At 42.8% G+C, this 16,693-nt stretch overlaps 1 protein-coding gene across 5 annotated transcripts in view; it reads right to left on the bottom strand.

Moving 5' to 3' along the window:
* The window catches only part of LOC126457023 (lactosylceramide 4-alpha-galactosyltransferase-like), a 468,934-nt gene that overhangs the window by 147,815 nt on the left and 304,426 nt on the right, over nt 1-16,693 (bottom strand). Inside the window, exon 1 of one of the 5 annotated variants that reach the window (XM_050093000.1) lies at nt 9,982-10,045. The exons of the other annotated variants lie outside the window; for them this stretch is intronic. Coding sequence (XP_049948957.1) covers nt 9,982-10,004 — 23 coding nt within the window. The 5' untranslated portion in view covers nt 10,005-10,045. Of the gene's footprint in view, nt 1-9,981; nt 10,046-16,693 lie in introns of those variants that run through there. 5 annotated transcript variants of the gene reach the window in all.

Below are 16,693 nucleotides of genomic sequence, written 5' to 3'. Positions count from 1 at the left end.
GGGGTCAGTAAAATACTTTCGCATTCGGAGAAGAAAATTGATGTTTGAAATTTCGCGAGAAGATTCCGCTGCAATGACAAACGCCTTTCTTCCTCACAACATTTTCTATGTGTTCTTTCCAATTTAAGTTGTTCGTAATTGTAATTCCTAGATATTTAGTTGACTTTACGGCCTTTAGACTTGACTGAGTTATCGTGTAAACCAAGTTTAACGGATTCTTTTTTGCACTCTTGTTGATGACCTCACCCTTTTCTTTCTTTAGGCTCAGTTGTCAAATGATTGCATTGCTTTCGGAGCTTAATTTTTTTTTTATCGTCAAGGTATGTAGTCGTCAGTATGTGAAATAAATTTCAACTTGAATGCCTCTAACCGCCCCTGAGAAAAAGGATCTTGACAGACAAGCAGACAGACGGACAACAAAGTGATTCTACTAGGGTTCCGTTTTTAGCGACTGAGATACGGGATTCTAAAAATGGAAATATCGAAACGCTAGCGATGGACCTTTTGTCACAAAATATTGACCTGATAATAAGGTCAGAGTACTGCAGGGTTCATCGGATCGAACAGAATTCTCCAAGTAGCCAAAGATTGGAAATTCACCGTTCTGGAGCAATAGACATAAAATGACAACCAATCAGCGCAGATGTTTAGCCGGTAAGCGATATTTTTCAGTGTGTAACAATACAGTTTTCTCCATATCAGTAAAGCGTATTACCTTGACAAATTAATGACATTATGGTACTTTTAGAGCACCTGATTTAATAGTCAAGCTGTAGCCAGTTAACACCACAGGAAACAGCGTCTAACAGCCAAACGGGCACAGTATAGTTTACATTATGTGTTAGAAAAACTATGGCATTACCGGTCGATCAACGCTGGTGTATGCGTGAATAGTTGATCTTGAGAGATCAACGGGCATTTAGAAGTCAATTTGGAAATATGGATACTTTGACAAAATGCCTTTTAATTATTAAGTAATGGCAGTTTCGTACTGTTATTATTTTGTATATATTTGACTCCTTAGTCTTAACGTAACATTTACGTAAATCACGAACGTTGTACTTCTAACTTCCCACGCCAGATGGTGGGTATTATGTTTTTCTTTAAAAACCTGTGTTACACCTCATTCATGTTATTCATTTATTATTGTTTTTCATTATCTTTTGCTCTTTTATATGTCCTGTACTCTGACAACTTATCATCGATCTGTTTTATGTTTTATAAGTTTGTTTTTTAAAAAACAATACGCCAATGTATTTTAGATATTTCCTTCCCCCTTCGTCTGCTATGTGTTGTACGTACATTTTAAATTTGAATTACTGCACGATTCACAAATGCACAAGAGTTATTTAGTGTTAATATCTCGCAAAACCAGTAATACTATGTCTTCACGTGACACATGTCACATAGAGGGCGTGTCAAGCCCCGTCACACCGAGGTCTGCTGAACAAGTGCATGTAAACAGCGACCTCAGTCTATGTGATCGCCGTAAGCTTATTGACACCAGTGCTTACTAATTTAAGTTATAATTACAGGTATGTTCCTAACAAGTGTTATGTTCATATCCAGATGTAATTGTGATTTTCTGTTTTATACTCTCTGATCGTAATGTGAAAAAAATTTTTAACTTCTAGCACTGAAGATGGTCACTAAGTGACAGAAAATCGATTTTGCGATAATAAACAAAAATATACGACCAATGCTGTCTCTCCTTCCAAGTATACCCATTACCTGGTCGTAGTGCACAGGACACTATGGAGTCGCCAATCAACAGTTTTATTGCTAGGATTTTTCTTAATTTATTACTGGGATTCTTATATTATCGCAATGCTTCTGGTTGTAAATATAGAAGTTGTCGAGGAATCTCCAACCGTTTCCTTCTTGAAAAAAGTTACACCACAAGGCATGTCCTACATGACTTTCACCTTTTATTTTCGATCCGTCCGCGCAAAGTGGAAAATAGTCTGGCGACCTAATTTGCAGTGTTAACGAAAGATTGGATGTAACAGACCCTAAACTATTGTAATGTGTAAGAAGCGGAGGAACTTTTCAAGCCCTCGATATGGGAAAATGAAGAAGGGTGTTAATGGAACTTACCTGAACCTCTTTTGCTTTGCGGATGCCATGGCACAGATGGCTTCTAGCCCAGATAAACCTCAGTAGCGAATGGAAAGATTCGCAGGAACAAGTTTGCAAGTAGGCCTGGCATGCAGTTACAATAAGAATGATATAATGTGTAACCATCCCACTGAAAAAGTATTGCAAATTAACAATGTAATTATAGAATAGGTTCATAAGTTTTTGCATTTAACAGAGTAGAGATAGCTATTGGATGCACAGAAAAAGAAACAGAAGTAAAAAATATATAGGGTGTTAGGGGTATAAGTGCTGATATTGTGATCATTGGTACCTTAATACCCGTATGTATTCCCATCAGTGTGATAACTGTTTTTCTCTGCATTTCTTCCCATGAACACGTCACACAATGTGTGCCTGATGTTATCTGCACAGACGTAACTGCACCAATTAGTTGACTACAACTGTCAGCTTAGACTAACCATTTTGTGTCCATACACCCACACTTCAACACCCAATCTGCTTCCCAGGGGAAAATGAGCTCCAATGGCTCCGCTCTAGCAACACATACTAGGATGTACTACCCAATCTAAAAACATACTACTCCTAATAACTATAATTATTGGTCTGAAAATGAAGTAAATACTTATGTAATGAAGTTCTTACACTGTCGTCGCTCACCAATAAAAATCTCTCCACTTATAAGCCGAACATCCTGTATGTGTGATGTCTGTTCTTTCAAACGTGTGCAAAGGAACAGACACCATTTTTCACTCAGTGCCCATATATGCACACGAAGTAAGAGAAAGACCTCAGCCGCAATCAGGTACTGAAATAAATCCAATGGCGACAAGTGAAAATTTGTGCCGAACCGGGACTTCAACCTTGATTTCCCGCTTTACGCTGTTGTTTTAACTGTTCGGCTAACAAATGGCTCTGAGCACTATGGGACTTAACATCTGTGGTCATCAGTCCCCTAGAACTTAGAACTACTTAAAACTAACTAACCTAAGGACAGCACATACATCCATGCCCGAGGCAGGATTCGAACCTGCGACCGTAGCGGTCACGCGGTTCCAGACTGAAGCGCCTGGAACCGCACGGCCACACCGGCCGGCGTTCGGCTAACAACGTACACTTTCCGTCCAACCCAAATTCTCAATTTGCTGCAAGCTGCATATGTAGCGTACACTGCCCATTACCCTAATCGCTTGCAGTTTGATCTGGTTCCCGCAAGAGATCGTACGTGGTGTGCATCCGCAATGAAGGTATCATTGTTGACGGCGAATGGTGACACCTTAGGTGCGGACGCACACCACATCCTATCTGAAACTTCCTGGCAGATTAAAACTGTGTGCCAGACCGAGACTCGAATTCGGGGACCTTTGCCTTTCGCGGGCAAGTGGTCTACCAACTGAGCTACCCAAGCACGATTCACGACCCGTCCTCACAGCTTTAATTCTGCCAGTACCTCGTCTCCTACCTACCAAACTTCACAGAAGCTCTTCTGCAAATCACGCAGAACTAGCACTCCTGGAATAAAGGATATTGCGGAAACATGGCTGAGCGACAGCCCGGGTGATGTTTCCAGAATGAGATTTTCACTCTGCAGCGGAGTGTGCGCCGATATAAAACTTCCTTGCAGATTAAAACTGTGTGGAAGGTAGGAGACGAGGTACTGGCAGAATTAAAGCTGTGAGGACGGGTCGTGAGTCGCGCTTGGGTAGCTCAGTTGGTAAAGCACTTGCCCGCGAAAGGCAAAGGTCCCGAGTTCGAATCTCGGTCTGGAACACAGTTTTAATCTGCCAGGAAGTTTCATATCGGCGCACACTCCGCTGCGGAGTGAAAATCTCAGTCTGGACACTTCCTGTCTGTTGCAGGAACCAGATCAAGCTGCAAACAATTGTGATAACCGACAGCGGAGGCTACATGTGTACTGTGCGAGAAGTTGAGAAGTTGGATCGTATGGAAAGCGTGCTCTGATAGGCACGACGGTTAAGCCAACTGCTCACGTAAAGCAGAAAATTCGGGTTCGAGTCTCGGACAGGCACAGATTAACATTTGTCGCTACTGGATTTGTTTCAATGCCCAACTGCCGATGAGATCTCAGATTCTCTCACGTCAGAAATAAAAAAAATGTTCGTAAGGTTTTGTAAATGCGTTGCCATCCATGTCATGGTGAATAACAATGTACCATTCATACGTCACTTTATATCATTATATCATCTACACCCTAAAAGAATTTTGTGGGAAATAAGCTTGTTGTGGATACGACGGGACATTTATAACTAGTGTGTGTTACGAGTTCAGTCTAATGGGAGCGAGACTTTTAACGAAAAATACTCAGAAACTGAGGGTTGTTAAGAGAACAATGGAGAAGTATATATTGGTAGTTAGATGAAGATATAGGAAAAATAAACACATGGATTAGGGACATACTGGAGTGGAAAAATAATTAGAATTGCAATAAAAATGAAACGGTTGCGGCGGACCATATAGCCAGGCGAGTGAATGATGGAACCAAAGAATTTCTTTGCTAGGTCCCAAGAGAGAAGGGAAGACCGACACGATGACGTAATTGAAGGCGAGTAGACAGTGTCAAGAAACACGTAGGATCATCAAGCAGCTTATCTCTGAGGACTGCCATCTCATTTAGCCAAAAATGAGTTTTAAATGGTTGACGATTATGTTGATGACGATGATGACAGTGAGATCTACGAACTCTTCTGGCTAACTTTTGCAACTTCTTGAATGAAGAAACAAAGAGACGTGACTGTGGCCACCGATCTGAATTTCCGTCAATTGTCTTTTGATTTCAGATGCGAGTTCAAATTAAAAACTTCTTGCATGCTGAGTGCCGAGTAGAATGGTACAGAAGGAACGTTACTCGTGCTTAAGGAAAAGCGATGTTCAAATGTAAGTTACTCAGTATAGTTTGTCTTTTTTTTTAAATCCAATCCAGTAAAATCCCGACATGGTTTCTTTAAGTAGACTGTAGACGATTGCGTCCTCTATTCCTAGAGAATTTATCCATCGTTACACAGTTGAAGTCACGGTGGAGCGGATATGAAGACAAGCAACAGTTTCAAGAATTGTTCTCTAAAGGAGTGAGATCCTGTAGTTTTAATCAAACGACTGTTCGCATTCCTTGTAACAAAAATTAAAAACTGAGATCATAATGAGCTAGGATGTGAGCGCTGCCTAGTGGTGACAGGTGGGTGGGGCAGATATTCTGTGTGACGTCACATGACGAATCGCTCACTGGACATTACTTCCGCTCTGGCTTCCACGAAAGAAACGTGAGCTTCTGTTGCCTGAGGACACCTGCGCGCATTATCCTGTGGCAGTTCTCCGCCTTGTATCCATAGCATGAACAGTCAGTAAAATAGATCGTATAGAGACCGGTCGATATTGTTGGAGAAAACTAAGCACGTGATGGCCGTAAACTTCACGTATTCATCGTGCAAATATAATACTGTCGGAAATAAACGTATTCCTTAAGAATTAAACACAGAACGTCAGTTTTATACTGAAACGCATGTAGTCACCAACCGATGTAATGTTCACATCCCATAATATTTGACAAACTGTTCAAGATATCTAACAAAGTTAAAATTATAAGAACGCAAGAGGCAGAGTTATTTTGTTAATAAACTGAAAGCGATTAGTTATTGGAACTTAACCATGAACTTAGTGGAATGATAGCGGATTTCATGTAATCAAGGCTTTCGCGATCGGTTATCTCAGTTATTGGTGAATCTTTTGGTCTTTATGGACGTGGTACATGGAACTTTTCGCTCTCAGCGTTTGCCCTGAGCTTCGTTGCATATCTTCAGAGGTTCTCCTGGTTGCGTTGAGTCATGGACTGACGGGGCGGGTGTACGAGAGCGACACAAATACTCCACCTTTTTCACGATGTTTATGTCGCTCTAAGCTGCATTTGGAATCTTCAGTAGTTTTCTCAATCAGCTTCACTGTTTTCTTTGAATGTTTCTGAACTGTACGAGGAGACATGTAATGTCATTAATCATAAGCTCTAAGTTCAATTTGAAATCTTCAGTAGTTTTCTTAGTCAGCTTCACTGTTTTCGCCGGCCGCTGTGGCCGAGAGGTTCTAGGCGCTTCAGTCCGGAACGGCGCTGCTACAACGGTCACAGGTTCGAATCCTGCCTCGGGCATGGATGTGTATGATGTTCTTAGGTTGCTTAGGTTTAAGTAGTTCTAAGCCTAGGGGACTGATGACATCAGATGTTAAGTCCCATAATGCTTCACGTATTCATCGTGCAAATATAATACTGTTGGAAATAAACGTATTCCTTAAGATTGATTTTCACTGTTTTCTTTGAATGTTTCTGAACTGTACGAGGAGTTATGTAATGTCATTAACTGTGTATTAACTGTGTAGGAGGTATGTAATATCATTAACTGTGCATTACGATCATATGACAGGCATCCGTTTCATTATCTTTCGCTTCTAGTATGGATACTTTATCTACGAGGGTCTTGAACAATGCGGGTAGGGAAGGGACTATCAGAGCCTCTAGATTTTTCATGTCAGATCCCTTCAAGAAATTTACGTTAAAATCTCTACAAATTAATAATCCCTTCTTTGTATCTGACACAGCAAAATAAACTATCAAAATATTTCATGAAAATTCTCCAATTATTCAGTGGACACCTGTGTATTGTAACAACAACAACTTTTGCATTTCCCAGTATTAACTCACAACGGTACGTATCCTGAGATATACAGAATTTACTTCTTTCTTCATTTTTGTATTCTTTTCAATGAATGTGACAACTCCCCCTGAGTCGGCCGCTGGTGGCCGAGCGGTTCTGGCGCTACAGTCTGGAACCGCGCGACCGCTACGGTCGCAGGTTCGAATCCTGCCTCGGGCATGGATGTTTGTGTTGTCCTTAGGTTAGTTAGGTTTAAGTAGTTCTAAGTTCTAGGGGACTTATGACCTCCGCAGTTGAGTCCCATAGTGCTCAGAGCCATTTGAACCATTTTCAACTCCCCCTGATCCATACTGGGACTACATGAATTAACAACTAATTTATAAGCACTCGCATTAAGAATTTCTATCCCTATGGTTATACGATGTTCAGAAAGACAAATTATTTCAGTTTCTTTCCAACCGCTAAGATATTGGGAAAAAAAGAAGAAGAAGAAAGAAAGAAGGACTGGCACATCATTTACTTAAAATTTTTTCCCCGAAATACTCTGATGAAGGAAGTTGCTTTCATCTTTCCCTTCATTATTTTCTAATTCACAAGCACTTTTACTCTCTGTGCGTTCTCTTTGAAGAGAATACAGTTAGACGCCCTGTCAGGTGTGAGCTCTGCATGTTATCGAGACCTCCTAGTACAATATCTGAATCCTGCTTTGGAAGAGCGCAGCAGTGTTTTCGTGCAAAATGGGCGACAACTCACGTCGCTCGTCCAGTGAAAGATCTGTTTAATGGAATCTTCTACGAATGCGTTATCTCCAGAGGTTTTCCAGCTGCATGGCCCACGAGATCACCTAATCTAAACCCGTGTGGCTCTTTTGTCTCTAGGGATATCTAAAATAATGCGTTTACCAGGGACACGTTCGGTCTCTACCTGAAGGTCAGTGTAGAGTAATAAGTTGTTCAGTTTCCACCGCATCTGCTGCGAGCAACCGTTTATCACGTTTTACTGATACAGCATCTCGTCGACGTATTCGGTGCTCATATTGGACAAATTGTGTAAGCGGCGGTTAATAATATCAAAAAATTTATTTCTCACTTGTTTAACCGTCTCCGCCCACCTCGCGGTGGTAATCTGTTACGTACGGACATATTTCTACACGTCTTTCTTGCGTTCAAACAACCAGATTTGCACCTGGTGGCCAAAACTGAAACAAAATTTTTTTGCATTAATCGGTTCCCGCATCAAAGCATTAGCGTAGCTACCAAGTTTAGCTGTCACATAAGACAACTACAGCCCACTCTAGACCTCTGTGAGTAGCTGCACTTTAATTTTAAGCACCCAGTACCAGTTATGAGAACAGAGGTGATCGTGTCGCAATACACAACGGTGATCCGTGTCCAGTGATGTCAGGCACTCCATGTGCTGATACACACTGCTCCTTGTTACACGGAGCACAAAAATATCCTCTTATGAACAAATATTCACAGGTGATTTTTGCGGCATTGATATTCATTCGTGTATCCAACCACGTAGAGCACCTCATGCCAACTTCCAGTTTCATACACTACTGGCCATTAAAATTGCTACACCAAGAAGAAATGCAGATGATAAGCGGGTGTTTATTGGACAAATATATTATAGAAGAACTGACATGTGATTACATTTTCACGCAATTTGGGTGCATAGATCCTCAGAAATCAGTACCCAGAACAACCACCTCTGGCCATAATAATGGCCTTGATACGCCTGGGCATTGAGTCAAACAGAGCTTGGATGGTGTGTACAGGTAAAGCTGCCGATGCAGCTTCAACACGATACCACAGTTCATCAAGAGTAGTGACTGGCGTATTGTGACGAGCCAGTTGCGCGGCCACCATTGACCAGACGTTTTCAATTGGCGAGAGATCTGGAGAATGTGCTGGCCAGGGCAGCAGCTGAACATTTTCTGTATCCAGAAAGGCCCGTACAGGACCTGCAACATGCGGTCGTGCATTATCCTGCTGAAATGTAGGGTTTCGCACGGATAGAATGAAGGGTAGAGCCACGGGTCGTAACACATCTGAAATGTAACGTACACTGTTCAAAGTGCCGTCAATGCGAACAAGAGGTGACCGAGACGTGTAACCAGTGGCACCCCATACCATCACGTCGGGTGATAACACCAGTATGGCGATGACGAATACACGCTTCCAATGTGCGTTCACCCCGGTGTCGCCAAACACGGATGCGACCATCATGATGCTGTAAACAGAACCTGGATTCATCCGAAAAAATGACGTTTTGGCATTCGTGCACCCAGGTTCGTCGTTGAGTACACCATCGCAGGCGCTCCTGTCTGTGATGCAGTGTCAAAGGTAACAACAGCCATGGTCTCCGAGCTGATAGTCCATGCTGCTGAAAAGGTCGTCGAACTGTCCGTACAAATGGTTGTTGTCTTGCAAACGTCCCCATCTGATGACTCAGGGATCGAGACGTGGCTGCACAATCCCTTACAGCCATGCGGACAAGATGCGTGTCATCTCGACTGCTAGTGATACGAGGCCGTTGGGATCGAGCACGGCGTTCCTTATTACCCTCCTGAACCCACCGATACCATATTCTGCTAACAGTCACTGGATCTCGACCAACGCGGGCAGCCATGTCGCGATACGATAAACCGCAATCGCGATAGGCTTCAATCCGACCTTTATCAAAGTCGGAAACGTGATGGTACGCGTTTCTCCTCCTTACACGAGGCATCACAACAACGTTTCACCAGGCAACACCGGTCAACTGCTGTTTGTGTATGAGAAATCGCTTGGAAACTTTCCTCATGTCAGCACGTTGTAGGTGTCACCACCGGCGCCAACCTTGTGTGAATGCTTTGAAAAGCTAATCATTTGCACATCACAGCATCTTCGTCCTGTCGGTTAAATTTCGGGTCTGTAGCACGTCATCTTCGTGGTGTAGTAATTTTAATGGCCAGTAGTGTATTTGTTGCGTGCCGCTGCCATATCGCGCGATTTTTACAGGCAGCAGTGTAGCAGTTACCAAACCACGTGGGACAATACAGTCAGTTAGCCCCACAGTCGCAGATGAATACGCAACAGTTTAAACAAAAATGGCAAATGCACAAGAAATTTACAGAAAATCTTCTAGCTAATATCTTATGATGCTGGTAAATGCATGCATTTACACGTACTTGCACAGACACATACATATAGCCTACAAACACACACAGATGCATACGTACGAAATAAGAACCATGCAGAGCATACAACGCTTCCCATATGCGACCTCGCAGCGCCTCGTGAAGGGAGCGCCCTATTTGTGGCGCTGTGCAGAAAGTTGCCAAAGACGTCCGCCGACGCATTTAGGACCGCGTCAAGACCGCGCTATTTCTGTCTCCGGCGCCACAGCACCCGACACCCATATAGCGGCGCCGAAAGCATGGCACAGCTTGAATTCAGGTGCACTCGTTCACTCCCATAAGGGCAACTGTTAACTAACTGCAAACTTCACCCACTGTAAGTATAAGATACAGTTATTATTAGGTAGTGACAACGGAGGGCAAGGTTCTGTAACATTAGGTTGGTGCATAAACTCGTAGCACTTTTGTTTGGCATGTTGGTATTCCGGTTGATATGGGTTTGTTTATCGAGCGACATTTTTTATTCGTAGTTCACAGTTGCTATTTGAGTTTACAAATAGCTTTGGTCTTATGTCTTACGTCAAAACGGTAGGTGTATCGAAACAAAATGTCCAGACACTCTGTGACCAAAATTGTACTGAAACAGAGGATGACAGACTAAAGGCCGAAATACTGCACTGTAGTTCCTTCTCTAGATTGTCGCACAGATGACAAAATGGTAGATATCGAAATAGATGACAGAGGGATAGAAAAACAATTAAAATCGCTCAAAAGAGGAAAGGCCGCTGGACCTGATGGGATACCAGTTCGATTTTACACAGAGTACGCGAAAGAACTTGCCCCCCTTCTTGCAGCGGTGTACCGTAGGTCTCTAGAAGAGCGTAGCGTTCCAAAGGATTGGAAAAGAGCACAGGTCATCCCCGTTTTCAAGAAGGGACGTCGAACACATGTGCAGAACTATAGACCTATATCTCTAACGTCGATCAGTTGTAGGTATTTGGAACACGTATTATGTTCGAGTGTAATGACTTTTCTGGAGACTAGAAATCGACTCTGTAGGAATCAGCATGGGTTTCGAAAAAGACGATCGTGCGAAGCCCAGCTTGCGCTATTCGTCCACGAGACTCAGAGGGCCATAGACACGGGTTCCCAGGTAGGTGCCGTGTTTCTTGACTTCCGCAAGCGTTCGATACAGTTCCCCACAGTCATTTAATGAATAAAGTAAGAGGATATGGACTATCAGACCAATTGTGAGATTGGATTGAAGAGTTCCTAGATAACAGAACACAGCATGTCATTCTCAATGGAGAGAAGTCTTCCGAGGTAATAGTGATTTCAGGAGTGCCGCAGGGAAGTGTCGTAGGACCGTTGCTATTCACAATATACATAAATGACTTTGTGGATAAAAACAGATGTTCACTGAGGCTTTTTGCGGATGATGCTGTGGTATATCGAGAGGTTGTAACAATGGAAAATTGTACTGAAATGCAGGAGGATCTACAACGAATTCCCGCATGGTGCAGGGAATGGCAATTGAATCTCAATGTAGACACGTGTAATGTGCTCCGAGTACATAGAAAGAAAGATACTTTATCATTTAGCTACAATATAGCAGGTCAGCAGCTGGAAGCAGTTAATTCCATAAATTATCTGGAAATAGGCATTAGGAGTGATTTAAAATGGAATGATCATATAAAGCTGATCGTCGGTAAAGCAGATGCCAGACTGAGATTCATTGGAAGAATCCTAAGGAAATGCAATCCGAAAACAAAGGAAGTAGGTTACAGTACGCTTGTTCGCCCACTGCTTGAATACTGCTCAGCAGTGTGGCATCCGTACCAGATAGGGTTGATAGAAGAGATAGAGAAGATCCAACGGAGAGCAGCGCGCTTCGTTACAGGATCATTTAGCAATCGCGAAAGCGTTACGGAGATGATAGATAAACTCCAGTGGCAGACTCTGCACGAGAGACGCTCAGTAGCTCGGTACGGGCTTTTGTTGAAGTTTCGAGAACATACCTTCACCGAGGAGTCAAGCAGTATATTACTCCCTCCTACGTATATCTTGCGAAGAGACCATGAGGATAAAATCAGAGAGATTAGAGCCCACACAGAGGCATACCGACAATCTTTCTTTCCACGAACAATACGAGACTGGTATAGAAGGGAGAACCGATAGAGGTACTCAAAGTAACCTCCGCCACACACCGTCAGGTGGCTTGCGGAGTATGGATGTAGATTTTGTCAGTTGGAGATAGCGAGTGGAGCTGTGGAAGCTACAAAATGGAGTGCCAAGTGGAGGAATCGGAACATTACCGACAGATTCTTCTGTCTGAGTTCAGTATATGGGTGAAAGCAGCCGAGACAACCAGAAACATATGCGCCCTATATTGACATAATGGCACTGGACAGGGCGCGGCAAGAAAATTGTTTCCTCGTTTTTAGGAGGACTTTTTTGACAGTAGTGACACTCCACGTTCAGGAAGACCTTCAGGGTTTGATGAATATCGTTAAAACGTATTAATCCACAACGATCCACGTCAGCGCACTCGAGAATTAGAAAATGAGATTTGCTGTGATCATTCCACCATCGTGCGACATTTGCATGCAAAGCGGAAGATTCAGAAATCGGGTGTATGGGCACCGCATATTTTAAGCCAAAATTACAAGAATCAAAGGGTCGCCATATGTGCATCTCTGCTTTGTCGCAGTCAGTTGGCTCGTGAACAACGCCGAGCATTCCTATCCTGTATAGTTAATGGCGACGAGAAAAGGTATCTGTAACCTGGCGGTTCTAGGCGCTTCAGTCTGGAACCGCGCGACCGCTACGGTCGCAGGTTCGAATCCTGCCTCGGGCATGGATGTGTGTGATGTCCTTAGCTTAGTTTGGTTTAAGTAGTTCTAAATTCTAGGGGACTGATGACCTCAGATGTTTGGTCCGATAGTTCTCAGAGCCATTTGAATAATTTTTTGTAACCTAACGTACGGAAAAGAAAAGCCTAAACAAACCAGCAACTCCCGTACAAAAGACCCACAAAAGCTAATAATTTACATCTGGTGGACCTGCTGATATTTATTGTCAACAACTGAAACGTCTTGCAGATGAAATCCAAGAACAGCGACCCGGAAGATTGCGTAAAGTGACATTATTCCACGATAACGACCGCTCGCGTTCTGCTAGACTGTCAATAAGCACTTTACAGGAGTTAGGTTGCGAAGTCATTCCGCATCCACCTCATTCACCTGATCTTGCATCCTCAGATTTTCACATTTTCCACCGTCTACCGAACAACCTGCAAGGAATTTCCTTTCCGGATGAAAATGTACTCCGAACATGGCTCGACAAGTTCTTAGCCTCAAAACTAGGTGATTTCTACAGTCGCTGAATCGAAAAGTTACCCCAGCGTTGGCAGACTGTTGTAAACACTGCAGGAGAATATATTATTGTGGACTAAAGTCTTTTGTATATCTACCTGTTGTATTTATTACACTTACGCTACGAACTTATGAACCAATCTAATACATTCTAAGGCCGGCCGGGGTGGCCAAACTGTTCTAGGCGCTACAGTCTGGAACCGCGCGACTGCTACGGTCGCAGGTTCGAATCCTGCCTCGGGCATGGATGTGTGTGATGTCCTTAGGTTAGTTAGGTTTAATTAGTTCTAAGTTCTAGGGGACAGATGACCTTAGAAGTTAAGTCCCATGGTGCTCAGAGCCATTTCAACCATTTAATGCAATCTAAGCTCGAACATAATTACATTCTTTGATTAGAAAGAAGCTTGCCTCAGATGATCAGGATGCATTCCCGAAACACTACTCGTGTACAACGCAGCTCTTACTTCTCACATATGGTATTTTGGAGTGCTATCGACAGGGAAGCTCAGGTTGATTAATATTTTTAGATTTCCACAAGGCTTTTGTGTACCTGCATCTACATGGATACTCTGCAAATCATACTGAAGTGCCTGACAGAGGGTTCATCGAACCGCCTTCACAATAATTATCTATTATTCCAATCTCGAACAGCGCGCGGAAAAAACGAATACCTATATTTTTAATGATTATAAAGAATCCGGCTCGATTGCAAATAGAAACCGGATGTTGACCTAGGTTTCAGCGCGGATAACCACGCCGAAACCGAGGTCAACATCCGGTTTCTATTTGCAATCGAGGCGGATTCTTTACAATCATTAAATTATTCACGATTGCTGACGTGCTGCAATGTTAAAAGTTCTCAGCCTATATTTTTCCGTGCCAACTCGGACTTCCCTCTTTTTATTATGATGATCGTTTCTCCCTCTGTAGTTTGGTGTCAATAAAATATTTTCGCATTCGGAGGATTTATTTATTTAATCGTGTGGTTATTTTATACAATATACAGTTGATATAAGACAAGTGATTTTATACAATATACATATGATATAAGGCAAGATTAAACCTTAAAGTCCGTGTTTTTCAACCAATTAATTAAGCTGGGTATGAGAGTGAACAAGTCGTCGGGAATTCCAGGGTATGAATGAAGTGGACAGCGTTGGACTATATGTTCAATTGTCTGCTCTTCTTGATTACATTCACACATTGGTGAACTGATCCAGCCCCATTTGTACCTGAAGTAGTTACAACAACCATGTTCAGTCCTTAACCTGTTGAGGCGGCACCAGAGCTTCCTCGGTAGGTCAAAACCTTTTGGCTTCTTTGTCGGATCAAGGTGATGGGCTCCTGTTCGCAATGTTTTTATTGACCACTCATGCTTCCAGCTTTCATTTAGATCAAAACCATCCGCGATGAGTTGTCCTGCACTAACACTTGCTGATCTTCTTGATCGCAATCGTTGCTGTGGCGGATGACAGAATTCCTGATGCAGTGGTAGAGAGGGTGATGCAGAGATTTTCTTAGCCTCCCTCATTAGAGATTGTTTCCACCTTAAGTGAGCTCGGTGGGGGGGGGGGGGGGGGGTCGATCGTTGCTCACGTCCGTAAGTATAACCTAAATTACCCTACACGTGACCCCTGACCCCTGGATGGTGCTAAACGAGCAACAGTGTCATAGGTGATATACAATATGTCCGGAATTCGGAGGAGAAAGTTGACGATTGAAATTTTGTGAGAAAATTCCGCCGCAAAGAAAAACGCCTTTGTTTTAGTTATGTCCACCCCAAATACTGTATCATGTCAGTGACACTCTCTCCCCTATTTCGCAATAATACAAAACGCGCTGCTCTTCTTTGAACTTTTTCGATATGCTCCGTTAATCGTATCTGGTTCAAATGGTTCAAATGGCTCTGAGCACTATGGGACTTAACATTTACGGTCATCAGTCCCCTAGGACATAGAACTACTTAAACCTAACTAACCTAAGGACATCACACAACACCCAGTCATCACGAGGCAGAGAAAATCCCTGACCCCGCCGGGAATCGAAGCCGGGAACCCGGGCGCGGGAAGCGAGAAGCGAGAACGCTACCGCACGACCACGAGCTGCGGACTCCTACCTGGTAACGATCTCAGACCGCGCAGCTCTACTCCAAAAGAAGACGGACAAGAGAAGTGTAGGCAGTCTCTTTAGTAGGTCTGTTACATTTTCTAAGTGTTCTGCCAATAAATCGCAATCTTTTGTTTGCCTTACCCACAACATTTTATGTGTGTTCTTTCCAACTTAAGGTGTTCGTAATTGTAATTCCTAGGTATTTAGTTGAATTTATGTCCTTTAGAGTTGACTGATTTATGGTGTAACCGAAATGTAACGGATTCCTTTCAGCACTTCTGTAGATGACCTCACACTTTTCATTATTTAGGGTCAATTGACAATTTTCGCACCGTACAGATATCTTTTCTAAATCGTTTTGCAATTTGTTTTGATCTTCTGATGACTTTTCTAGACGATAAACGACAGCATCTTCTGCAAAGAACCTAAGACGGTTGCTCAGATTGTCTCCTAAATCGTTTACATAGATGAGGAATAGCAGAGAGCCTAAAACACTATCGTAGTTAGGGCCAGAAATCACTTCCATTTTACTCGATGGCTTTCCGTCGCTTACTACGAACTGTGAACTCCCTGACAGGAAATCACGAATCGAGTCACATAACTGATGGATGATATTCCATAAGCACGCAATTTCATTACAAGCCGCTTGTATGGTACAGTGTCAAAAACCTTATGGAAATCTAGGAATAAGGAAACAATTTTAAATTCCGTGTCAATAGCGCTCAACACTTCGTGTGAGTAAAGAGCTAATTGTGTTTCAGAAGAATGATGGTATCTAAATCCGTATTGACTGGTGTCAATAGACGGTTGTCTTCGGGGTAATTCGTGACGTTCGAACACAGAATATGTTCGAAAATCCTGCTGCATATCGACGTTAATAACGTCGGTCTGTAATTTAGTTGATTGCTTCTACTACCTTTCTTCAACACTGGAGTGACCTGTGCAACTTTCCAGTCTTTGGGTACGGATCTTACGTCGAGCTATCGGTTGTGTATGAGTGAAGTATGTAGCCACTGCATGAGCATACTCTGAAAAAGAACCTTAGTTGCTTCACTACTCCGAGGATATCAATTTCTAAGTTACTCATGTTGGCAGCTGTTCTTAGCTCGAATTCTGAAATATTTACTTCACTCTCTTTGGTGAAAGAATTTCTGAAGGCTGCGCTTAGTAACTCTGCTTTGGCAGCACTGTCATCAGTTCTTCCATTGCTATCACGCAGAGAAGGCGTTGATTGAGACTTTCCGCAAGCGTACTTTACATACGACCAGACCTAAGGAGTAGACTATAATCGTGATTTCCTGTCAGGAAAGTCGCAATTCGTAGTAATTTAT

This window comes from Schistocerca serialis, chromosome 2 (assembly GCF_023864345.2).
Source record: "Schistocerca serialis cubense isolate TAMUIC-IGC-003099 chromosome 2, iqSchSeri2.2, whole genome shotgun sequence".
Classification (NCBI taxonomy): Eukaryota; Metazoa; Arthropoda; class Insecta; order Orthoptera; family Acrididae; genus Schistocerca; species Schistocerca serialis.
The sequence above is the reverse complement of the archived record's forward strand: the minus strand, read 5'-3'. Positions and strand labels throughout refer to the sequence as shown.